Source organism: Oncorhynchus keta, chromosome 1, assembly GCF_023373465.1.
Source record: "Oncorhynchus keta strain PuntledgeMale-10-30-2019 chromosome 1, Oket_V2, whole genome shotgun sequence".
Lineage (NCBI taxonomy): Eukaryota > Metazoa > Chordata > Actinopteri > Salmoniformes > Salmonidae > Oncorhynchus > Oncorhynchus keta.
The window spans coordinates 58,325,085-58,352,463 of NC_068421.1; the positions used below are offsets into that span (position 1 = coordinate 58,325,085).

Genomic DNA, 27,379 nt, shown 5'->3' on the forward strand with positions numbered 1-27,379 from the left:
GCAGGGAGAGACTACTCCCTGACAGCTCATGATCTCAGACCTGCCGAAGTGTTCTCAAGGAGAATGAGAGAGAAACACGCACTGACACGTAGTCAGAGGGTGAAAAAGACCTTACCCAGGCACCTTTCAAACTATTGCCTGACTTTTCAGAGTGATGATGCTAGAGGACTAAATTGTCCTGACAAATGACTGCTCTTGCTGTAATGTGCAAGGACAGCTCTGACACACTGACACACAGCATAGCACTCAGGAATTTACATTACAGTCTCAGAGCAAAACGTATTATATTTTACTAAAATTAATACCACGTTACTTCAAATCAAATTTTATTGGTCACAAGTGCCGAACACAACAGGTGTTTCGCCTTGAAATGCTTACTTAAGAGCACATTCCCAACAATGCAGAGTTAAAAAGTAAGACAAATATTTGCTAAATGAAAAAGGAAATAGTAACATAAGAAAAAACATAAAGAGGCTAATAACAGTTGAATTTGGAAGTTTACCTTAAAACTCAGTTTAACACATTTAAACTCAGTTTTTCACAATTCCTGACATTTAATCCCAGTATAAATTCCCTGTCTTAGCTCAGTTAGGATCACCACTTTATTTTTAGAATGTGAAATGTCAGAATAATAGTAGAGAGAATGATTTAGTTCAGCTTATATTCTAGGAGACAGAACGCATCTCCTTCCTGAGAGGTATGACGGCTGCGTGGTCCCATGGTGTTTATACTTGCGTACTATCTGACCTCCTCCCTAAAGACTGTCTCATCATCATCGATGATCAGGCCTACCGTTGTTGTGTCATCTGCAAATTGAATGATGGTGTTGGAGTAGTGCGCGGCCATGCAGTCGTGGGTGAACAGGGAATACAGAAGGCGACTGAACACAGACCCCTGAGATGCCCCCTTGTTGAGGGCCTGCGTGGCAGATGTATTGTTGCCCACCCTCACCACCTGGGGGCGACAATCAGGAAGTCCAGGATTCAGTTGCAGAGGGAGGTGTTCAGCACCAGAGTCCTTAGCTTAGTGATGATCTTGGAGGGCACTATGGTGCTGAACGCTGAGCTGTAGTCAATGAGTGCAATAGAGATTGCGTCATCTGTGGATCTGTTGGGGCGGTATGCGAATTGGAGTGGGTCCAGGGTTTCTGGGATGATGGTGTTGATGTGAGTCATGACCAGCATTTCAAGCCTACAAATGTGAGCGCTACGGGGCTGTAGTCATTTAGACAGGTTACCTTGGCGTTATTGGAGACATGGACTATCGTGGTTTGCCTGAAACATGTAGGTATAACAGACTGGGTCAGGAAGAGGTTGAAAATGTCAGTGAAGACACTTGCCAGGTGGCCAGCATGCTCTGAGTACGGATCCTGGTTATCCATTTGTAACCTTTCTCACATCGGCTACAGAGAGCGTGATCATACAGTCATCCATAACAGCTGGTGCTGTCACACATGGTTGAGTGTTGCTAGCCTTGAAGCGAGCATAGAAGGCATTTAACTCGTCTGGTAGGCTCATGTCACATGGCAGCTCTCGGCTGGATTTCCCTTTGTAATCTGTGATAGTTAGCAAGCCCTGCCACATCAGATGAGCGTCAAAGCCAGTGTAGTAGGATTCGATCTTAGTCCAGTATTGATGCTTTGCCTGTTTGATAGTTTGTCAGAGGGCGTAACTGGATTTCTTATAAGCGCCTGGATTAGTGTCCCGCTCCTTGAAAGCGGTCCATGGCATCTGGTTGCGATATGTACAGTACCGGTCAAACGTTTGGACACACCCACTTTTCTACATTGTACAGTAGAATAATAGTGAAGTCATCAAAACTATAAAATAACACATATGGAATCATGTAGTAACCAAAAAAGTGTTAAACAAATCCAAATATATTTTATATTTTAGATCCTTCAAAGTAGCCACCATTACTTTAAGACATGAAGGTCAGTCAATCCAGAAAATTGGAAGAACTTTAAAAGTTTCTTCAAGTTCAGTTGCAAAAACCATCAAGCAATATGATGAAACTGGCTCTCATGAGGACCGCCACAGTAAAAGAAGACTCAGAGTTACCTCTGCTGCAAAGGATAAGTTCATTGGAGTTAACTGCACCTCAGATTGCAGCCCAAATAAATGCTTCGTAGAGTTCAAGTAAGAGACACATCTCAACATCAACTGTTCAGAGGAGACAACGTGAATCAGGGCTTCATGGTGGAATTGCTGCAAAGAAACCACTATTAAAGGACACCAATAAGAAGAAGAGACTTGCTTGGGCCAAGAAATACCTTTGGTCTGATGAGTCCAATCTTGAGACTTTTGGTTCCAATCGCCTTGTCTTTGTGAGACGCAGAGTAGGTGAACGGATGATGCTTTGCTGGTGACACTGTCAGTGATTTATTCAGAATTCAAGGCACACTTAACAAGCATGGCTACCACAGCATTCTGCAGCGATACGACGTCCCATCTGGTTTCCACTTAGTGGGACTATCATTTGTTTTTCAACAAGACAATGACCCAAAACACACCTCCAGGCTGTGTAAGGGCTATTTGACCAAGGAGAGTGATGGAGTGATGCATCAGATGACCTGTCCTCCGCAATCACCCGACCTCAACCAAATTGAGATGGTTTGGGGTGAGTTGGACCTCAGAGTGAAGGAAAAGCAGCCAACAGGTGCTCAACATATGTGGGAACTCCTTCAAGACTGTTGGGAAAGCATTCCTCATGAAGCTAGTTTAGAGAATTCCTAGAATGTGAAAAGCTGTCATCATCGCAAAGGGTGGCTACTTTGAAGGATCTAAAATATGAAATATATTTTAATTTGTTTAAGCCTTCTTTTGTTACTACATGATTCCATATGTGTTATTTCATAGTTTTGATGCCTTCACTATTCTACATTGTGGAAAATAGTAAAAAATAAAGAAAAACCCTTGAATGAGTCGATGTGTCCAAACGTCTGACTGGGACTGTACGTACGGTCACTGTGGGTACGACATCGTCAATGCACTTATTAATGAAGCAGGTGACTGATGTGGTAAAGTCCTCAATGCCATTCCAGTCTGTTCCAACAAAACAGTCCTGTAGTTTTGGCATCCGCTTCATTGGACCACTTCTGTATTGTGAGCATCACTGGTACTTCTTGTTCAACTTTTTGCTTGTAAGCAGAAATACGGAGGACAGAGTTATGTTCAGATTTGCCAAAAGGAGGGTGAGGGAGAGAGGTTACGTTACATTAGGCTACCACTGTAATAGAGGTTGTATAATAAAATACGCACAGTATGGTGTCCTCCGTCTTGATCGCATTTGACCGGTTTGGTATGATATATTACGTTTGTCTGCTTTAGTAAGATATGCTACGTTCGACTGCTTTAGGATGATATCCTACGTTAGGTTAGGGGTTAAGGTTAGGGTTAAGATTTGTGTTAAGGTTAGGTTTAGGAGTAAGGTTAAGTTTAGAGTTAGGGTTAAGGGAAGGGTGTACAAACATGCTAAGTAGCTAAAAAAAGTAGTAAGTAGTTAGCTAGAATTCTAAAGTTGTCAGTGAAGAGCTTTGAACACACAACCGCTGTGCTGCTAGACGTTCACATTATACACCCTACCAACCATCCTCCTTTCATTGTTGCCTGAAGTAAACTAGTATCCAAACACATTTGAGTGTCCCTGATTTAGTCAAATATTATATGTTTTAAAATATTAAAATATAATACTTCCTGCACCAAACTTTATATTGTAGTTCCAGGCACTAGCATTTCTCCCCATCCTAAAATCGGTTTAGACCCTTACAGATATCACGGACATAATGGTTTGAGAACATTCCAAGATTTGAAAGATAGAAACACATTATCAGGCATCTCCTTTCTTCTATATTTACAATTGAAGTCAGCTTTGCTGGCCTATGGAGTCCCTTGGGAAACCCAACTACCAAACCATTCAATGAGTAAATAAATTATCTAAGTTCCCGAAAGGACTTATCTCTATAATATATAAACAACTTTTGGAAAGCTTATATTCTGAGCTAGACATTAAAAAAGTTTGGCCCACAGATCTAATTGCAACTGAACAACCCTTTAACTGGAAGTGAACATGGAAAAATATGACCTTGGCATTCCGTAATCCCAACCATCAATTTATACATTTTAAGTGTGTTCACAGACTGTATTTAACACCAAGGAAACTTTTTTCCAATGAAATTGGACCCGACTCTTAACTGTTCTCTTTGTCCCCTAAGGTTTCCCAACCAAAACATTTTGGAACAGTTTTGTGAATATATGACAACATTTGGTGAAGTGTTTGTTAGTTTTGGTTTTCGGCAAAGGTTTTTTTTGGTTGTTCGTGCACACTGCATTTTTTTCTCGAGGCAACCTGAAGTCAGTAGCTGAAGTCTACAACCCTTCATCAGTGATTTGGCTCCCGAGTGGTGCAGCGGTCTAAGACACTGCATTTCAGTGCAAAAGGTGTCACTACAGTCCCTGGTTCAAATCCAGGCTGTGTCACATCTGGCTGTGATGGGGAGTCCTATAGGGTGGAGCACAATTGCCCCAGTGTCGTCCTGGTTTGGCTGGGGTAGGCTGTCATTGTAAATAAGAATTTGTTCTTAACTGACTTGCTTAGTTAAAGAAAATGGTCACAGAGCTCTGTGTAGGATGGGTGTGAAATGCTAGTGTCTGGAAATACAAATTAAAGTTTGGTATGGATAGTATTATATTTTAATATCTTAAAACATACAATATTTTCTCACATTAGTATGATATGTTACAGTAGGGGTTCTTCAATGACTACTTTTGTTTCAAAGTAGATTTGTTTAAGACTATCAAGAATGACTCTGTGTGACCCTGATTTAGCCCACTGCAGAAAAATATTAAATGCTTCTGGGGAAAGGTTACAAAATTAATTTAGAATTTATATATTGAATGATTTCCATCTATTATGTTACATAATGAATATCTCAATCAATCAGAGATGATTATTCCTGGCAGGCAGAACCGCCACACTCTTTCCCATTTAACCAGGGGATACAGTTACTGTTAGAAGTTATACCATTAGAATTATCAACAGTGAGAACGAATGGTGCTAACCAAGGAACAATTGAGGCCTGGACAAATATACCTGACTCTGTAAAGAACAATTTCAGATAAAGCCCCACACATACAAACCAATTATACACCGTGGTGTAGTGGAGGATATATGCTGTATACCCACTTATTATAATATATAATATAATATAATATAATATATTACTCAGTGGGAATTGTCTATACTCACTTCTTAATAACCACTGATACATACAGTGCATTCTGAAAGTATTCAGACAACTTGACATTTTCCACATTTTGATACGTTACAGTCTTATTCTGAAATGGATTAAATTGCCCCCCTCATCAATCTAAGCACAATAACCCACAATGACAAAGCAAAAACGTTTTTTTTTTTGGCGAATTTATAAAAACTTAAACCGGAAATATCACATTTACATAAGTATTCAGACCCTTTACTTAGCACTTTGTTTAATCACCTTTGGCAGTGATTACAGCTTTGAATCTTCTTGGGTATGACGCTACAAGCTTGGCACACATGTATTTAGCGAGTTTCTCTGTCAGATTGGATGGTGAGTGTTGTGCACAGCTATTTTCAGGTCTTTCCAGAGATGTTAGATCGGGATCAAGTCCGGGCCAAAGAGTTCAATCTTGGTTTCATCAGACCAGAGAATCTTCTTTCTCATGGTCTGAGAGTCCTTTAGGTGCCTTTAAACAAGTGCTGCAGAGATGGTTGTCCTTCTGGAAGGTTCTCCCATTTCCACAGAGGAACTCTGGAGCTCTGTCAGAGTGATCACCGTGTTCTTGGTCACCTCCCTGACCAAGGCCCCGATTGCTCAGTTTGGCCGGGTGGCCAGCTCTAGGAAGAGTCTTGGTGGTTCCAATGTTTTGGTACCTTTCCCCAGATTTGTGCCTCGACACAATCCTGTCTCGGAGCTCTACGGACAATTCCTTAGACCTCATGGCTTGTTTTTTTTCTCTGTATTGCACTGTCATCTGTGGGTCCTTATATAGACGTGGGTGTGCCTTTCCAAATCATGTCCAATCAATTGAATTTACCACAGGTGGACTCCAATCAGGTTGAAGAAACATCTCAAGGATGATCAATCGTATTGTGTTCCTGTTTCATCTGGAGAAGAAGATGTATGTTTTTCCTTGGGAGATTTTCATTGATTATGTTGGAGTGTTTGTGTTGACCAAATGCCCTCAATAGAGAACTGTGTTCAATCAAGAAAACCTATTCCTGACTCGTTTATTCCACCTTCCCGCTTTAGAGTGACGCCCAATTACTTGGTCCGCTCACATTACGTAAATAAGGTATTTCTGGTTTTTGTTTTTAATACATTTGCAAACATTTCAAAAAAACTGTTTTCACTTTGTATTGTGTGTAGATTGATGATTAATGATAGATTAAAAATAATTTTATACATTTTATAATAGGGCTCTAACGTAACAAAATGTGGGAAAAGCCAAGGGGTCTGAATACTTTCTGAAGGCACTTGAACAAATCAAAATATATTTTTTAAACACTTTTGCTGCTGCTCCAGTTTCAACTGTTTTGCTTGCGGTTATGGAACCCTGACCTGTTCACTGTGATTACTATTATTTGACCATGCTGGTCATTTGTGAACATTTGAACATCTTGGCCATGTTCTGTTATAATCTCCACCCAGCACAGCCAGAGGAGGACTGGCCACCCCTCATAGCCTGGTTCCTCTCTAGTTTTTTTCCTAGGTTTTGGCCTTTCTAGGGAGTTATCTCTAGCCATCAAGCTTCTACACCTGCATTGCTTGCTGTTTGGGGTTTTAGGCTGGGTTTCTGTACAGCACTTTGATATATCAGCTGATGTAAGAAGGGCTATATAAATACATTTGATTTAATGTTTTGGTTACTACATGATTCCATATGTGTTTTTTCATAGTTCTGATGTCTTCACTATTATTCTACAGTGTAGAAAATAGTAAATATAAAGAAAAACCCATGAGTGAGTAGGTGTGTCCAAACTTTTGTCTGGTACTATATATATAATATGTTTTGCTCTGAGACCAGGCTGGGATTCACTGAGACAAATCATAGGTCAGGATACATTTGATATCTGCCTATGACATACTATAGGGCTCATTGTACAGTATGTGGATACAATATTGAGACACAGGACCGTGTCTATATATTCAGTTTCTCACCAGAGGTATATTCACTAACCAAATGGAAGCAGATGGCCATAATAGGGAGGGACCAATCTGAACTTGTTCAATAAGAGACACTCATTTTCGTTGCCAAGAAACATTTTCTGTTGCAAACCATTTTGCTGCAGTGTGCACTAATGAATACACACAGCTTTTTGAGCGGTAGTAGCATGGTATTAAGTTGTCAAAATGCAGCTGAGTTTGTTGTTTTAAGCATCAAAGTGGATATGAACAAGTCACATTAATATTTAACAAGTGATGAAGCAAAAAAAACTCAAAATAAAGCTCAGCATGAAAGATTAGCGAATTTTCCTGTTTTTCCAGAGACTGTGACTAAAGAGCTAAGTACTGCAGGATAAATGGAGCTGGGAGATTTGTTGTCTTCCCTGCCCTAAATGCCTCATCATTTGCCTCTACTAAAAGTCCAGCTCCAGTATTTATAGTGAGATAAAATGAATGGAATCAATCCCCTCGTCCCTAAGCTGTGAGGACCTGCCAACAGTCCCAGCCCTATAGGGATGACGGAAGTGTGTGTGCGCGTGTGTGTGCGTGCGTGTGTGTGTGTGCCTAAGCCATCCTCCATAAACTGCAACCCTCCAAAGGGTAGTGCTACCAAGAACCGTTTTAATCAGATGAACCCTTTTTTAAAGACAAGGGTACTTTGTAAGGCAAAGGGTTCTACCTAGAACCTTTAACATCTTAAGAACTGTTTTTGCAAGAAAGGGTTCTTTTGTGATTCTTTGGACGGCAAAACTGATTATTTGGAAGGCAAGTAGGGTTCTACATAGAGCCATATATAATATTTCCCAGCATGCTCTATTGCAGGGAGATTTTCAGAATTGTTTGTTTCACTGTAATATCTGTTTTTGCATGTAATTGATGGGTTGATGCATTTAATGCGACACAAAGATAAATAACATACCGTTTTCTAAACTAATCCAATCTGTTAGTAATTGGATTTATTTCATCCGTTTGAGGTAGTCTCAGTATTCAATCTTCCCTACCCTTGGCAGTCATTCTGAATGCAGGTTGCGGGTGATTAACAAATGCACTTGTTGGATATCCTAACTCTGGTTGGATTCCAATAGGAATTCCAATCAATTTGATTTGACATCACTTTGCAAGCCAGCATAATTCGACTTGCAGGCCTGAAGTGGCCTGTTAACCAAGGGTTCTCAGTAGAACTCTTCATAGAGTGTTCTAGGTAGAACCATATACAAAGGGTTCTTTAAAGAACCCTACATAGAGAGTTCTAAAAAAGAAAATTCTCTATAAACTGCAAAGGGTTCTGCCCAGCCCCTTAAAAGGGTTCCCCTATTGGGACAAACCGAAGAACCCTGTATGGTTCTACTTACCATAGCCCAGAGAGAGCAGGAGGGCCGCCAGCAGAGCCTGCAGTCCACAGACAGGGACCACCGCACCCAGCATCCTGGACCTGAGAGAGAGAGAGATCTTTCAAATTATAATCACTCAAGTTGCCGATATGTTTGCATGTACACTCTCTTTCTCCTTCCCTTAACATTCCAGCTAGAGTGGAGACAGGAGGAGACAGCTGAGAGGTGGACAGGAGGCATAGCCATTAGAATCCCATCACCAACAGGCCCTTCTAGTGACAAATCAGACAGGAGTGATTTCTGTGATTTGAAATCACCTCCTGGCCCTACATCAGAGGAGGGCACTGATAATGTAGCCAACTTTACAATCTCCCTACAATCAAAGACTGATTTCTGCCTAGAACAGCCCAGTCAGTAGATCTACAATACAGTCTGATTAACAATCAGGTGGATAATATATTTGTATCGAAGAATGTGTTATTATTTGGCAACCCATCAGCTTATACCAAAATAAAGTATGTTTTCACTCTTCTACATCAAAACAGCTGAGCAACACAACACAACAAGCAAATACAACATGATTGAAGCCTATGTTCCCATGGCAATTGGCATATTGCATGTTGCATATGGCATATTTGACTTTTTCACTAAGCACACACAAAATCAAAGATGCAGGAATTCTTGGATCTAGTGAGGGTGGAGGCAGCTGGTATGTGAGAGAGAGCCTAGTGTTTATATTAGTTTATTGGAAAATGCAGCTTTTCTGTGTCACTGGGAAGGTGAAAAACAGCCTCACGGGTTGACACCTTTTACATTTGGAAATATAATGCTACAAATCGTGTCATCCTTGCCACGTTAGATTGCTTATTTTCTCTCAATAATTGTTTTTCTTTCACTCATTTTTCAATAAGGATACAAACAAATGTGTGTCCAGATTTCTCTATTGAAGCTTATGTCAAATGTAAGTGATTTGCTTATTTTTTTTTAAATGTATAAAAGTACAGACTCAGAGCTTCAAAATGGTATATCGTACGTTGCAGTTGGAGGAAACCTAGGACAGTTATGCTGGGAAAGTTGAAAAACTTGTTATCCTACTTAAAAGACAAGTAGGGGGAAAATACCTGTTCGAAAGATTTGTATGAAAGTTTCACACTGACTAGAGAACTCTTGTTTGTTTACGCCCATTCAGCATTGTTTGCACAATCTTAAGCCTTAGCCCCACCCCACCCACACATGTAAACACATGTGAGTCAGCACGGCATTGTCCTCCAGAAAGTAGGTCTCCCTCATAAACTCAGCTAAATTTACAGAAGCAATGTTTTTGAGAGCTGTGTAGCATCACTTTTGCAGTTGTCCATAGCTGTATCTCTCCAAAAATCTGAGATATATAAATCTATATACTGACGAGAGAGGAGCCCGTTCAGATATATACAGACCAATCAGGACTCATCTCTCAGCATGTCCAACTGTTCCATTATCTCATCCAATCATGACTACCCAGGAAAGATGTTGTCTTTCTCCCTATATAGCTCAGTGCTTGCTCCTTGGCTCAACTAGGCTGATAATTAAACATGTGTATTAATATTTACTGATCCAATACAATAAAGTTTGTAATTAAGCCACGTGGAAGTTCACATGTTCAAGAAGGCATTTCAGACAAAAATAAACATTCGCAAATGGCCCTACTGTGAAGTAGGAACCAGCAGCAGACTCTGTAACTCGTCACATTTCTTAATGAAGAAAAGTGAGGTCCTAATCTCAATCTTGATAGAAGAATCATGAAAACCCTGTGAAAAATATGCCTTTAATTCAATTAGAATCAAATCAACTTTTATTTGTCACATGCGCCAAATACAACAGGTGAAATGCTGACTTAACCAACAATGCAGTTCAAGTTAAGAAAATGTTTACTGAATAAAAGAAAGGTTTTTATTTTTTAAATAACACAAGAAAATGACATAACATTAACGAGGCTATATACAGGGGGTACCTGTTCCGAGTCAATGTTTGGGGGTACAGGTTAGTCAAGGCAATTTGTAAAGTGTCTATGCATAGATAATAAACAGTGAGCAGCAACAGTGTAAAAATAAAGGGGTGGGGGGTTCAATGAAAATAGTCTGGGTGGCCATTTGGTGAATTGTTCAGCTTGGAGGTCTTTTGGTCCTAGATTTGGCGCTTGTAACGGCATTCTTCGTTTGTAGAAAGAGAGTCGGACCGAAATGCAGCGTGGTGGTTACTCATGTCTTTAATGAATGAAAAACAGAACGATACATGAAATAACTAATAAATACAAAAACAACAAACGGAACGTGAAACCTATTACAGCCTATCTGGTGAACACTAAACAGAGACAGGAACAATCACCCACGAAATACAAAGCGAAACCCAGGCTACCTAAATACGGTTCCCAATCAGAGACAACGAGAATCACCTGACTCTGATTGAGAACCGCCTCAGGCAGCCAAGCCCATACAACACCCCTACTCAGCCGCAATCCCAATAACCACAAAACCCCAATACGAAATACAACAAAACAAACCCATGTCACACCCTGGCCTGACCAAACAATCAACGAAAACACAAAACACTAAGACCAGGGCGTGACAGCGCTCCGGTAGCCCTTGCCATGCGGTAGCAGAGAGAACAGCCTGTGACTTTGGTGACTGTAGTCTTTGACAATTTTTTGGGCCTTCCCAAATGTTTTGTCTTTGACAATTTTTTAGACACTGCCTCGTACATAGGTGGATGGCAGGAAGCTTGGCCCCAGTGATGTACTGGACCGTATGCACTACCCTCTGTAGCGCAGTTGCCATACCAGGCAGTGATGCAACCGGTCAGGATGCTCTTGATGGTGCAGTTGTAGAATCTTTTCAATATCCTTCAGGGCAAAAGGTGTTGTTGTGCACTCTTCACAACTGTCTTGGTGTGTTTGGACCATGATAGTTTGTTGGTAATGTGGACACCAAGGAACTTGAAACTCTCGACCTGCTCCACTTCAGCCCCATGGGGGCCTAATGGGGGCCTGCTCGGCCCTCCTTTTCCTATATTCCACGATCAGCTCCTTTGTCTTGCTCACACTGAGGGAGAGGTTGTTGTCCTGGCACCACACTGCCAGGTCTGACCTCCTCCCTATAGGCTGTCTCATCGCTGTCGGTGATCAGGCACACTGTTGAATACAACTTTACTTATCCCCTCCAGGGACACCATTGTCAGAGCACAAGCACACATTTACATCAATTCTCCACATTTTACAGCATAAAGAGATAAGCAACCAGCTTTCCAACCATGTACAGTATGTGTTTTCCCGGCTCAACTAAAATAACCCCTGACCTGTCTGTTGTTACAGTATGACAAAGGGTTAACATCTGTCCAGTCCAGATAGTAGGGTCCAGTGTGTGTTGAGTGGAAACTAAATTCCAGTCAGATGTCAGTCCCTGGTTGGAGGACAGAGAAACCCTGTGTATAAATAATGGATGTGGCAGCTCTGAAGATACGTCGTCCAGCGCGGCGCGGCGGCCAAGGGGCGAAATCCGAGGCGAGGGTACCAGAGACGGGACACAGATAGCTGGTGTCCATTACAGCCACGCTATTCGCTCAGACTGTCTCAAAGGCAATCAAGGACAAACACAGACAGCCCAGCCAGGCTATTCTCTAGGGGAGGAATATAGATGGGACCATTTAGGCATGCTTTATCCCTCCTAAATATTACAGGAACAACAAAACAATGCTTGAATGCTGCCCAAATGATGATGTGATATCATGCTAGAGGCAGGACTTTTTCCCAATCACGTGATCTGACCAGGGAAAACCACGTGATGTGACCAGGGAAAACTTTTGTCGTTATTGTCTCCACCCCTCCAGGTGTCGCTTGTTTTCCCCAGTGTAAGTATCCCTGTGTTTCCTGTCTCTCTGTGCCAGTGTATTTATCCCTGTGTTTCCTGTCTCTCTGTGCCAGTTCGTCTTATATGTCCAAGCCTACCAGCGGTTTTTCCTGTTTTCCTGCTTTGCCATTTTCTAGGTTTTGACCCTTGCCTGTTCTGGACTCTGTACCTGCCTACCTGACCGTTCTGCCTGCCCTGACTTCGAGCCTGCCTGCCACTCTGTACCTCTGTAACTCTGATCTGGTTGTGACCTTTTGCCTGTCCATGACCATTCTCTTGCCTAATTCCCTTTGGATTTATTCAACATCTTATACTCCAACCACCTGCCTCCTGTGTCTGCATTTGGGTCTCGTCTAGTGTCATGATAGGCCTTCAGTATTTCCTGGTTAGGAAAATTCAGAACCCTAATTATTAGGCTCCTTAGTACCATGCTAGGGGTGCGGAAAGAATGCCAAGTGAATTCCTTGCTAACGAAGCCTAGAAAATATAATATTCCCTACTTGTATCTCCAAAGGCTCCTCATGACACACAGACCCACTTCAGTTCAATCCCAGATCAATACAATATGTTGGCTCTGACCTTGCCGCATCATCAATACAAACAAAGCCTTTTGGTGGCCCTAAGCGAGATTTGGTTAGGGGGGGGTTCCCCACCTCAAGGGCAAAACATTTTAGTGGCCCCCCTCTTGACGAGGGCGGAAATAAACATTTTAGTTTTAAAGTTAATCTCCTGCAATTCTACACATTTTGCCATGGGGCGTAGTTTATAACACATTTCATGCAATTCTACTCAATTTGCCATGGGGCAGAGACAAACACTTGCAGTTTTACAGCTAATTTCCTGCAATTCTGGGCACGTGCCCTGGTTTCCCATTCGGTATTCGGCCATGATTACTACAAGTTTAGATAGCTGTCTTGACTAGTTTAGCAATCTTTTTGTTTTAGCTGACATGGCTTATTGAGTGAATGTCAGTGACTGACATACAAGAGACAAACAAATGTAGAAACTACACCTTGGATATTCTACTTTTCAAACCCCAAATGAGTTCCTCATTTTTTATGTTGCTTATGCCCAGGGCCCGGCCCTCCTTGCCACTATCTTGAGACATTTTCTTTGCATCTCCAACAGGTGATCTCTCTCTCTCTCTTTCTCTCTTTCTCGCAGCACTTATTCTTCTTGTCTTCAACCTCTATGCTACCAGCATGACTCAGGAGTATCTCTTAACTGTATTTTCGAGTTGGAGCCAAGCTGTGAGTGTCCTTTCAAATACCAACTCTCTCAGCTCAGCTGGCTCGCCGGACTGGACGTCACCTCAACACCAACATGAACCTGCTCCTGTATGGACATCTGCATACATTTCTCAGTCAGTCACAACACACACAGACGCACGTGCGCACACCCATACAGAAACCTGTACACACAGCTACACATACAGGGCATTTGGAAAGTATTCAGACCCCTTGACTTTTTCCCCATTTTGTTATGTTACAGCCTTATTCTAAAATTGATTCAATACATTTTTTCCTCATCAATCTACAGAATACCCCATAATGAGAAATCGATAACAGGTTTTTAGACATTTTTGCAAATGAATTAAAAAAATTAAAAAACAAAATACCTTCTTTACATAAGTATTAAAATCCTTTGCCATGATACTCGAAATTGAGCTCAGGTGCATCCTGTTTCCATTGATCATCCTTGAGCTGTTTCAACAACATCAGGTCTCACCATCTCTGGAGAGACCTGAAAATAGCTGTGCATCGATATTCCCCACCCAACCTGACAGAAGAATGGGAGAAACTCCCCAAATACAGATGTGCCAAGCTGGTAGCGTCATACCAACAAAGACTCAAGGCTGCAATCACTGCCAAAGGTGCTTCAATAAAGTACTGAGTAAAGGGTCTGAATACTTATTTACATGTGATATATCAGCTTTTTTATGTATACATTTGCAAAGATTTCTAAAAACTTGTTTTTGCCTTGTCATTGTGTGGATGCTAGTGTGGATGCTAGCTAGGTAGTCGGAGCGCTGGATGCTAGCACGGATTTTTGCGTGGATGCTAGCATGGATGCTAGCTAGCTAGAGTTAGAGCGCTCAAACAAATGGCATGCCAATGGGCCATCTGAATGTATGTCACCACAGACAGACATCTGCATGTACTGCACCACAGACACATCTGAATGTACTGCACCACAGACACATCTGAATGTACTGCACCACAGACACATCTGAATGTACTGCACCACAGACACATCTGAATGTACTGCACCACAGACACATCTGAATGTACTGCACCACAGACACATCTGAATGTACTGCACCACAGACACATCTGAATGTACTGCACCACAGACACATCTGAATGTACTGCACCACAGACACATCTGAATGTACTGCACCACAGACACATCTGAATGTACTGCATCACAGACAGACATTGTGTTTGTTGTGCCCCAGAAAACGCATGATCTCCTTTCTTCCTGTTGGAGAGCTGTTGTGTTCTCTCCACATTCAGGTTTTATAAGTTAGCTTATGGCTCTGCGGTCTCAGCATTGTTTTCATCTGGATGCTTTTATCATTATGCATCAAAACAAAAACTCACCAAGGGAAAACACAACCAATTGAGGAGGGAGAAGCAGCTCATTAAAGGCCAACGTTGTCCTGCAAATATAGTATAATAAAGAGAACATTTTCTATACAATATGGAAGTTCAGCAATATGGTTCCTGCAAATGTACACTACCGTTCAAATGTTTGGGGTCACTTGTCCAAATGTTTGGGGTCAAATGTCCTTGTTTTTTAAAGAAAATACAAATTTTGGTTTGGCCATTTTGAACCTGTAATCAAACCCACAAATGCTGATGCTCCAGATACTCAACTAGTCTAAAGAAGGCCAGTTTTATTGCTTCTTTAACCAGAAAAACAGTTTTCAGCTGTGATAACATAATTGCAAAAGGGTTTTCTAATGATCAATTAGCCTTTTAAAATTATAAACTTGGATTAGCTAACACAACATGCTATTGAAACACAGGAGTAATGGTTGCTGATAATGGGACTATGTACGCCTAGGTAGATATTCCATTAAACATCTGCCATTTCCAGCTGCAGTAGTCATTACAACATTAACAATGTCTACACTGTATTTCTGATCAATTTGATGTGATTTGAATGAATGGACAAAAATGCTTTTCTTTTAAAAACAAGGGCATTTCTAAGTGACGCCAAACTTTTGAACGGTAGTGTATTTTGTCACCTTATTTCTAATCTGTCACCTACATAGCTGTTGATGGGTCTGAGTCCCAAATGAAAATGGCATTGTGTGTGTGTGCATGCGTGCGTTGGTCTGTGTGCGAGTGGGTGCCTGTGTCCGTGCATCCATGTGTGTTTGTGTGTGTGTGACTGAATGACTGACTGCTGCAGGGACAATGACAGTGTGAGCTGATGGAGTGACAGGGGAGTGAGTGATTAATGAGCCTGGTTCATAACGCACGATGGCACAGAAGAAAGGAGAGGAAGCAGATAGAGAGCGGGAGACTACATGGAGGGATAGAAAGGAGGGTTGGAGCAGACAGAGAGAGGGAGACTACATGGAGGGATAGAAAGGAGGGTTGGAGCAGACAGAGAGAGGGAGACTCCATGGAGGGATAGAAAGGATGGGGGAGCAGATAGAGAAAGGGAGACTCCATGGAGGGATAGAAAGGATGGAGGGAGCAGATAGAGAAAGGGAGACTCCATGGAGGGATAGAAAGGATGGAGGGAGCAGATAGAGAAAGGGAGACTCCATGGAGGGATAGAAAGGATGGAGGGAGCAGATAGAGAAAGGGAGACTCCATGGAGGGATAGAAAGGATGGAGGGAGCAGATAGAGAAAGGGAGACTCCATGGAGGGATAGAAAGGATGGAGGGAGCAGATAGAGAAAGGGAGACTCCATGGAGGGATAGAAAGGATGGAGGGAGCAGATAGAGAAAGGGAGACTCCATGGAGGGATAGAAAGGATGGAGGGAGCAGATAGAGAAAGGGAGACTCCATGGAGGGATAGAAAGGATGGAGGGAGCAGATAGAGAAAGGGAGACTCCATTGAGGGATAGAAAGGAGGGAGGAAGGGAAGAAATAGGGTAGACAGAAAGAATGATAGAGAACTTGTGGAAAAAGGGAAGAAAGTTGACAGAGAGAAGGATAGAAAGAGGCTCCATAGAGGGACAGCATGAACTCCTGCCTGATCGTAACAGCATATGGAAGCCTCCATCCTTCCCTCTCTCCCTGCCGTCTGGGTGGGACAGCATGGAGAGAACAGTCAGGCTGAGCAGAGCTTCCAACCAGCTGGGATGAAGCAGTGGAGACTGTGTAGAGATCTAGTGAGGCCTCCAGTGACTTCCCTGAGTCTTCTCAGTATGGGACACTGTCTCAGTGGGTGGTAAAGGAGAGTACACACCTGTTCTGGTCTCAAGCATTTCGCTACACTTGCAATAACATCTGCTAACCATGTGTATGTGACCAATAATGGTAGTAGCAACGCTAAGTCTGTAATTACAGTATGTCAAATCTGAAACGGGTTATGATTGTGAAAGGCACTGAGAGGAGGTAGGTAGCCTAGCGACAGGTAGCAGTAGAGCCAGGTAGCATTAGTGGTAGGTAGCCTAGTGGCAGGTAGCTGTAGATGCAGGTAGCGGTAGCAGCAGGTAGAGACAGGTAGTCGTAGTGGTAGGTAGCCTAGCGGCAGGTAGCGGTAGGAGCAGGTTGCCTAGCGGCAGGTAGCGGTAGGGGCAGGTAGCGGTAGCGGTAGGTAGCCTAGTGGCAGGTAGTGGTAGCGATAGCGGTAGGTAGCCTAGCGGCAGGTAGCGGTAGCGATAGCGGTAGGTAGCCTAGTGGCAGGTAGCAGTAGCAGTTAAGAGAGTTGGTCCAGTAACTGGTTCGAATCCCTGAGTCGATTAGGTGAAAAATCTGTCGATATGCCCTTGAGCAAGGCACTTAACCCTAATTGCTCCTGTAAGTCGCTTTGGATAAGACCTGCTAAATGACTCAAATGTAAATGTATGGCACTGTATATAGACTTTCTGGCTATAGTGCATTCGGAAAGTATTCAGACCCTTTGACTTTTTCACATTTTGTGAAGTTACAGCCTTATTCTAAAATGTATTAAATTGTTTTTTTCCCCCTTCATCAATCTAGACACAATACCGGATGAGTGCAAGTTGAATCTTGAGCAGCCATACATTTTCCCAATGTGGCGCCAGGCCTGTATGTGTACTATATGAGAGCCTGTAGCTGGCCTGTATGTGTACTATATGAGAGCCCGTAGCTGGCCTGTATGTGTACTATATGAGAGCCCGTAGCTGGCCTGTATGTGTACTATATGAGAGCCCGTAGCTGGCCTGTATGTGTACTATATGAGAGCCCGTAGCTGGCCTGTATGTGTACTATATGAGAGCCCGTAGCTGGCCTGTATGTGTACTTTGTGAGAGCCCGTAGCTGGCCTGTATGTGTACTATATGAGAGCCCGTAGCTGGCCTGTATGTGTACTATATGAGAGCCCGTAGCTGGCCTGTATGTGTACTATATGAGAGCCCGTAGCTGGCCTGTATGTGTACTATATGAGAGCCCGTAGCTGGCCTGTGGGTCTCCCTCCACCAGTCTGGCTCTGCATCATCATCGCAGCCTACTATCTGCTCTCACACACGGGCATACAAAAACACACATGCATAAATTAAAGCGCACGCACATCCCACCATGATTGAGGCTGAAGGCTCAGTTCATAAAATGAGGATTATTGGCGTTTCAACAGCGCTGAATGATAATGAAGTCAATGCCAACCTGCTGTATGGGCATGTGAATGTTGGCGTGTGTGTGAATGCATGTGCATGCGTGTGTTCTTTGTGTGTGAGTGTGTTTTATGTATGGGTGTGTGTGTGGGAGCCTATTTGTCCCTGTGAGTGTTTGCATGAGTGTTTCTCAGTGAACATGCAGTAGTGTGCCCTTGTTCCCTATATGAGTGAGGGATTGTTTATGCTGACATGAAAAGATGCAGGAGATGGGCTATTCATGGGATGAAAGGATGGATTGAGGGAGGGAGCAAGGAGGCTGTGTGCCACATTAACGCTAAACTCCTGAAAGGCCCTGTCAATTACACTGGAGTGCTCCTCACGGGCCCTCTCTCTCTCTCTCTCTCGCCGATTGCATCTAATGTGCCTGGATGTGACCAGGGCAGCAGGGAATGCAGTGTGTTTATTTTCCCAGCATTCAAGTGTGTATTTATACTGTATGTGTTTCCTCTCTCCTGATGATGCTACCGACAACACAAAAGGTTGGATGTATTCTCGCATCATGGCGAAAGCGATGGGCCGTGAAAGAGACAAGAGGGAACGTATTGGAGAGGATTTCTCCATGCAGAGCCGAGCCTGCTCAGGACTGTGTGAAAGCATATTACTTCCACCTCAAAGAAACAGTATCTCCCTCTGCCCTCTCTCTCCTATTCAGATGAGCAAGCTACCAATGAAATGAACCTGGCTGGCAGTCAGGGCTTGGCTGGAGGTGGAATATCTCTCCTCTTTAAGAGGAAAATAACATATTGCTCCAATTTGGCATCCAACAGGAGTGGCGTGGTCCTGATTTTAAACGAGGGAAAGAGAGAGAGAGGGTGGAGAGAGAGCTAAAAAGGGGAAAGAGTGATCGACGCTCGGTGTCTGTAAAGCCACTTTAAAATGTGGCAAATGTTTAACTTGTTCTTGAGCACATCAAGGTCTCCTTGCCTGCTGTCTACAAGAGGAATGTAAATTTGGGCTGAAAGTAAAGTATATTGAACATTTTTCAGCGCAGCATCGGACACAAGCAGGCTGTGACTGACAGGGCTTCTTTAGAGAAAGCCTAGCCGTTAAGTGCACTGGGCCAGTAACCGAAAGGTCGCTGATTCAAGTCATAAGCCGACTAGGTTAAAAAATCTGGCGATGTGCCCTTGAGCAAGGCACTTAACCCTAATTGCTCCTGTAAATTGCTCTGGATAAGAGCGTCTGCTAAATTACTGAAATGTTTACATTTGAAATGTATATAAATGTGTGTCCTGCTGTCTGCTGTTGCCTTACCTAACCAACCCATCACTGTAACCTTGGTGTTAGATCAATACTTGACAATCCTGGAGGATGAGGAGGAGAAAGAGGAGGGGCAGAGCTTAGCTATGGCATGCTGAGCCCAAGTAGCTTCTGAAGCAATGGCATGGCTGGCGTAGCGACCATACACACACACACAGAACCTCCCTCACCAACCCCCAACCTTTGCAGCAATGGCAGTCACAGAAACCCCATTCATCCAAAGAGTAGGAATAAAACTCCATCACTCTGACAGTGACTGAGCCTAAACCCTCCCCAAACTCCCTGAGGCATTCACACCTGCAGGGAGCTGTCACAGACAGTGTCACCCCCAGTATGTTACCCATGGGTTTAACAGAGCGGGCCCAGGACCCTGGACCTTGTTTAGGGAAACATCCCCCACCACAACAAACGTCTCAGACGCAGCACACCGCAACCGCCGTGCAGAGACCATGTCATCACTTCATTATTGGCCGAGGTCTGGGGAGAGTAGGGAGGCCATATTTCACATACAGTAACTCTCTCTGGATTTCTCTCTCTCTCTCTCTCTCTCTCTCTCTCTCTCTCTCTCTCTCTCTCTCTCTCTCTCTCTCTCTCTCTCTCTCTCTCTCTCTCTCTCTCTCTCTCTCTCTCTCTCTCTCTCTCTCTCTCTCTCTCTCTCTCTCTCTCTCTCTCTCTCTCTCTCTCTCTCTCATACGACCTACTCTCTTTCTCCCTCATCCACCATTCCCCCTCTCTCTCGTTCTCTCTTCCTCCATCCCGCTCTCCCAGCAGTCCCAGTAGATAGGGACACAGGCAGGCAGCAGGCAGACAGGCAGCAGGCAGGCAGACGGGATAATTCCAGTGGCTTCTGCCTGCCGGCAGTTAAGACTCAGTTAATCAAAGTTACTACGGGCTACAGGCCGCTGATTCACGTTTCAGTAACATGCGCTCCAATATGCTGCTGAGATAAACTCTTACATATCAACACCAGAGGATTATATTGTGTTCCCAACTTCCCAAGTGAAGACTGGAGGGACTTTTAAGATATTGATTATGTTGTAAACCCCACTCTAAGACACACACCCCCACCACACACACACACACACACACACACACACACACACACACACACACACACACACACACACACACACTCAAATCAGTAGAGTCACAGTCAATTGAAGACGCCAACCCAAATAAATAATAATAATAATTGAAATACTTATTTTCTGTGTATTTGAGTATTTTGCTATAAATAGCACACTATTTGAAAGTATTTTCTAAATGTATTTCCAAATAAATAATTTCAAATACCAAACAGACCTGGTTCAAATGCATGGGAGTATGTAAATAGTTCCATAAATACAGTGTATTTGAGTGCTTTCAAATCTGAAAGTGTATTTCCAAATACAGTCCAATATTCAACTACTTGTGTTTTCAACTGAAAAATATCCAAATATATACTTCCAAATTACTTTGAAATTAGTTAAAATACCCTATATAGTATTTAAACCGAGGTCTGGTTGCCACACATACAGAACGGATAATATGTCATCACCCAGGATTCCTCAGTCAGTAACACAGCCCCTGTGTGAACTAGATAACTTTGATATCTGTGAGTTATTAGGAACAACAATGAACAATTAGCTCCAGTACACCATCCCTCAGCACTGCTCAGCACTCCCCACAATGTGAAAGGGAGGTTAATTAATGAACGATAGGAGCTGTCTGTCTGCTGTTTAGGAAGCTCTCTAATCCATTCCCTGAGTTGAACACACACACACACACACACACACACACACACACACACACACACACACACACACACACACACACACACACACACACATACAAGCAAGAGAGACACTGTGGGGAGTCGCTTGGAGAGAGTTTGTGAAGGAGACTCTCCTAGTCCATCACGGTGCTGTGGTGTGTGTGTGTGTGTGTGTGTGTGTGTGTGTGTGTGTGTGTGTGTGTGTGTGTGTGTGTGTGTGTGTGTGTGTGTGTGTGTGTGTGTGTGTGTGTGTGTGTGTGTGTGTGTGCTGTTGGTTTGTGCCCGTAGCAGTGTTTTAATGAGGCTTAACTTTCCCACTGTGGGAGTCAGGGGATCTACTTTTTTACCTTGTCTCCACAGCTGAAGGCAGCTTTTGTTTTAATCATGCCATAAATTACAATACCGTCTGAGATGATGCAAGAATGGTGACAAATGGATGCAGGGACTATGTAAAGTAAGTTGGTAGGGGGTTAGGGGTTGTCAATAGAGCTTAGCTGGACGTTCCGGGCTTCACACAGGCGCTTACAGTCACTCACACACACACACAGACAAACAAACACACCGGTTGTGATCGCAGAACCTATTCTGTCCCACGCCATTTCATCCAATCACTTTATGAAATTAAAGCCCAAGACCGTCAGTCACTCCGCACACTGTGAAGCATATGCTGCCTCCGGAGATATCGCTGCGTCCCCAATTAAAACACACACAGACACACACAAACACACACACACACACACCCAAACCGCATTGGGGAAATTTGCCCACTGTTATAGGGACCAGGATGTCTGCATCACAATCACAGCACCTGAGACATATAGAGGAGCCCTGTGTCCCCACCACACACACAAACACACACCCTCTCAATCCACACACACCCAAAGCCCATCAGAGCCAGAGGGACGTATAGATAGACAGAGACAGCCAGATAGACAGGCTGCCTGGACTAGCTACTGAGGCCCCCTGACAGTCATACAAACACAATAATGATCCAGTCAGATAAGGACCACATGTGTCCTGTCCTCAGCAGCACATAAGAGCTTGACTGACAACTGCTAAACGGTCTGCATGGAGCAGGTGCACTTAGCCTCTAATGATTTAATGAACACAATGTCCCATCAACTCAAAGCCAATGTGAAGATTTTGGCAGATATTTCAATCAATTACTCTGTTATGTACAACAAAATGTCAAACCAAGTTAATGTATGAGTTATATTTAATTCATCAGTGAAATATATATATTTTTACTGAGTTGAATTCATTCTCTACCGACTGGTAAATAAGGACAATAAGATCCAGAGAGATGGTGGTAAGGAAATAAGAAATCAATATGGAGAGGTAAGAATGGAAAGAGACCGGAGAGAGAGAGAGAGAGAGAGAGAGAGAGAGAGAGAGAGAGAGAGAGAGAGAGAGAGAGAGAGAGAGAGAGAGAGAGAGAGAGAGAGAGAGAGAGAGAGAAAGAGAGAGAGAGAGAGAGAGAGAGAGAGAGAGAGAGAGAGAGAGAGAGAGAGAGAGAGAGAGAGAGAGAGAGAGAGAGAGAGAGAGAGAATCTTAACAAAGGCGGAACCATAAAGAAGGGATTGTGGGCATGAAGCAGTGAAGGAGAGAGAAGAGAATGTAGAGGATATGGTAGAGGGGGTGAGACTTCCAGTCTTCCAGTCAGACGTGAGCGAAATGACACATCAAACAGAGACACGCTCACAATAGTTGAGATGAGCTTTGGAAGAGAAATGTGACAGATAGACAGAGAAGAGAAAGAGGGAGAGTGATAAAGAAAGAGAGTGAAAGTTGGGGAGAGGCGAAGAGAGGATCAAAGAGAGATATGTTGAGTTGAAAAGAGAGTGTGAAAGTTAGAAATGTAGCAAAATAAAATGTGTGTGTGTGTGTGTGAGAGAGAGAGTGAGAAAGAAAGTGAGAGGGAGGGAGAAAGGAGGTTGAAAAGAGAGTGTGAAAGTTAGAAATGTAGCGAAAGAAAAAGCGAGAGAGTGTGTGTGTGTGTGTGTGTGAGGGAGGGAGACACAAACACAGGAAGTCAAACTCTTTCACCTGAGGTTCAGTACAGTACTCAGAATCACTAAGAAAAGCTTGTCTGAGCTCAGCCTGGGTGGTTGTTTTAAAGTATGTCTGCTTATTAAATAATCACACTTAGACCAGCTAATGAGTCATGAAAGCCTGCAGATGTTTCTGGATCCTGTTAGAAGGAGAGAGGTGACAGGGGTAGATGAGTGTTGTTTGGGAAGTGTCAGAGGAGAGAAGGAGAGAGGGAAGGAAAGAGTGAAAGAACTAGAGGGGTAAGAAATGTGTGAGAGACAGATAACGAGAGAGAGTGGGAGAGGAGAGAGCAGGAGGGAGGGAGATTAAGAGAGAAGGTGAGGGAGGATGAGTTACAGAAAGAGAGAAAAATAAGAAAGAGAGAGAAAGAGACTGTAGAGAAAATGACAAAGAACGAGAAACACTGGGAGTGCAATGTAAAGGTTTTGGCTCGGTGATGGTCTCTCTGTTGTCTGAAATAGATACAGAATGAGATCCCCTGGCCCTATTGATTCAGAGGCACAGACTCGTTTGGAAAATAAGAATGGATGGCTTCTCCTTTTGGTCAGGGTTCATTTCTGTATTTATCTGTGGCCCTCGCTGCCAGGCAGAGAGGGACATCTCCCAACTTTCAAATGTTGAGGTCAGAAAACTCATTTCACAGAGAAAGCTACAGGTAGATTTAGCCTTTTAAAGATGCACTCTGCCATTTCCTGGTTAATACAATTCTAAAAGTTTGCCTAATTTCCGTTTATGTGACAAAACAAGCAAGTGCAGTGCAGAGAATCATTGTACCATCTAAACCGCTGTGAAATATATTTTCCATAACCAAATATATTGTATTTTCAGCTATTTGAAGCTGGTGGACTGAACCGAAAGTAAAAGACGCAGAAACTAAACTTAAACACGGGAAGCATGGAAATAGATCTACCACTTCTTACAATTGTTTTCAATGAGAATGACAGATCTATAACTCACATTTCTATGTGAATTTGGTCGGGTCGTCCCAAAGGTGACATATTGCAGCTTTAAGTTAGTGTGGGAAAGGATGACAGGTATGGGTCATGTTAACTGCAGTAGGACCCAGATTCAAAATACCTGGTGATTCACAACATCTTTTTTTCATGAAGTTCTCCCTCTGCTGTGGTTCTGTGGTTGGTTATGTGCAATACGCATACAATAAGCCACCAGAGCAATCGAATAAAAAGCATTTGGGTTACAAAATCGGCAACTGGTATTTCTCTATCAAACATGTGAATGTTCAAAGTACTCCTTTTGACAGTCGGATTGCTCATAGTAATTCCTTACTATCATTAACACCATCAATGCCCATAGTATCATTCTGACAAAAGAGAAACATTGAATATGGCAAATAAATCCATAGAATCAACAGGGATTTCTGTCATATTTGTTTCTGCTCTCTTCCTCTCCCAGAGTAATGCTCCAGATATCACAGTACAGTATTACCCATCCTTTCTCCCTCATCCCTCTTTCCTTCCCTCGCTCCCTCCTCCCTCCTTTACCACCCCCGTCTTGTAAGCTACACAGGCTCCCGGGTAATTGCATTTCAACAGACAGTTCAAACGATGGCATGAAATAATTAGTGACCAAACTGATGCAATCTCCGGCATGTTGATCATCTAGCCAGCCCTGCCGTGGCCTCGGGGAGAGGTACTGTAGGTGCTGGGTGGATAAAGTGGATCCTCTATAGGTTTATACTGAACACAAGCCTGGTACACGACACACTGCACGGTTACTATATTCTATGGCGATGCAGGGAGAGATAGGTGCGTGGCAGACTATAGTGTAGTCTGTGGTAAATGTATACTGTATCAGCTGCACACATGATGCATGCACACCACACAGACACCCTCCACGGGATAACGAGCCAAAATGATATGGATCTGCATTGATTCTGCCACTCTGTTTGCACCTGGACGATTGAACAGAGGCAGCGCATCTTCCTGACTCCGAGGCAGGCCACTTTGATCAGCGGCGCCCAGGCATGTTTCTACCAGTAATTGGCTTTAAATGATCTGACTACTACTGTCTGTACCACACAGAGCCGTGATGGAGGCAAAGTGTCATAGGATCTGGCTGACTGACTGATGCTCATCTGGAAACCATTGCTCTGCTGTGCCGAAGCTACTCTGACAGCTCAGTTCCTACCATAGCCAGGTGTTCAAATGGGAAGATTTTGGTGGGCATACTTGATGGTAACATGGAATGGAATTGTGTACCTGCAATTAATATTCTGGGTCCTTACATGCATTTGGAAAGTATTCAGACCCCTTGACTTTTTCCACATTTTGTTATGTTACAACCTTAACCTAAAATGGATTCAATTGTTTGTTTTCCTCATCAATCTACACACAATACCCCGTAATGACAAAGCAAAAACAGATTTTTAGAAGAAAAAAAACAGTGAAATATCACATTTACATAAGTATTCAGACCCTTTACTCAGTACTTTGTTGAAGCACCTTTGGCAGCGATTACAGCCTGGAGTCTTGGTTATAACGCTACAAGCTTGGCACACCTGTATTGGAGTTTTTCCCATTCTTCTCTGCAGATCCTCTCAAGCGCTGTCAGATCAGGTTTAAGTCCGGACTCTGGCTGGGCAACTCAAGGACATTCAGAGACTTGTCCCGAAGCCACTCCTCCGTTGTCTTTGCTGTGTGCTTAGGGTCGTTGTCATGTTGGAAGGAGAACCTTCACCCCATTCTGATGTTCTGAGCAGGTTTTGGAGCAGGTTTTCATCAAGGAACTCTGTCTACTTTGCTCTGTTCATCATTCCCTCTCCCAGTCCCTGCCACTGAAAAACATCCCCACAGCATGATGCTGCCACCACCATGCTTCACCTTATTGATGGTGTCAGGTTTCCTCCAGACGTGACGCTTGGCATTCAGGCATTCTTGTTTCTCATGGTCTGAGAATCCTTTAGGTGCCTTTTGGCAAAATTCAAGCGGGCTGTCTGAGGAGTTGCTTCCATTTGGCCACTCTACCATAAAGGCCTGATTGGTGGAGTGCTGCAGAGATGGTTGTCCTTCTAGAAGGTTCTCCTATCTTCACAGAGGACCTCAGAAGTTCTGTCAGAGTTACCATCAGGTTCTTAGTCACCTCCCTGACCAAGGCCCCTCTCCCCTGATTGCTCAGTTTGGCCGGGAGGCCAGCTCTAGGAAGAATCTTGGTTGTTCCAAACTTCTTCCATTTAAGAATGATGGAGGCCACTGTGTTCTTGGGGACCTTCAATGCTGCAGACATTTTTGGGTACCCTTCCCCAGATCTGTGCCTCGAGCTCTTCGTACAATTCCTTCAACCTCATGGCTTGGTTTTTGCTCTGACATGCACTGTCAACTGTGGGACCTTATATAGACAGGTGTGTGCTTTTCCAAATCATGTCCAATCAATTGAATTTACCACAGGTGGACTCCAATCAAGTTACAGAAACATCTTAAGGATGATCACTGGAAACAGGATGCACAGGAGCTCAATTTCAAGTCTCACGGCAAAGGACATGAATACTTATGTCAACAAGCTATTTAAAAAATAAAATTTTACATACATTTGCAGAAATGTCTAAAAACCTGTTATCGCTTTGTTCTTATGGGGTATTGTGTTTAGATTGATGAGGAAAATGCTTTATAGAATTTTTGAATAAGGCTGTAACTTAACAAAATTTGGACAAATGGAAGGGGTACTTTCCAGATGCACTGTATGCTGCAGATAACATGAGATTCCATGTCAGAAGGGAGTAGGGGCATCATAATGATGTAATAGTGTTGAATGGTTATTTCATCTAAATGATGAACTGCTGTTATAGGTCAACGCCCTAACTTCTTCCTTTCCTCTGCAGTTCTTTCCTTCCACCTTTGTAAACCCAAAGACAAGGATTAATATGATACTGTATAACAGACGACCGTGAAAAATGAGGATCGACAGTAAAGATCCTATTAGTCTGTAGTGAAATACCACAGCGTAGAATTAAACTGGATTTAACAGCCAAGGAATTTAAAGCAAAGGAATGATTCGGTCTCCATTGTTGCCGTATTGTACCTAAATTACAACATTTGCCAGTAAGACCTGCCTGTAAA

The 27,379-nt window shown here is 43.1% G+C and overlaps 1 protein-coding gene across 1 annotated transcript in view; it reads right to left on the bottom strand.

Moving 5' to 3' along the window:
• LOC118400900 (neurocan core protein-like) overlaps window positions 1–27,379 on the bottom strand; it is a 195,164-nt gene that overhangs the window by 152,816 nt on the left and 14,969 nt on the right. The window contains exon 2 of the mRNA XM_052529305.1: window positions 8,560–8,639. Within this exon, the coding sequence (XP_052385265.1) occupies window positions 8,560–8,632 (73 nt within the window). The 5' untranslated portion in view covers window positions 8,633–8,639. The remainder of the gene's footprint in view (window positions 1–8,559; window positions 8,640–27,379) is intronic.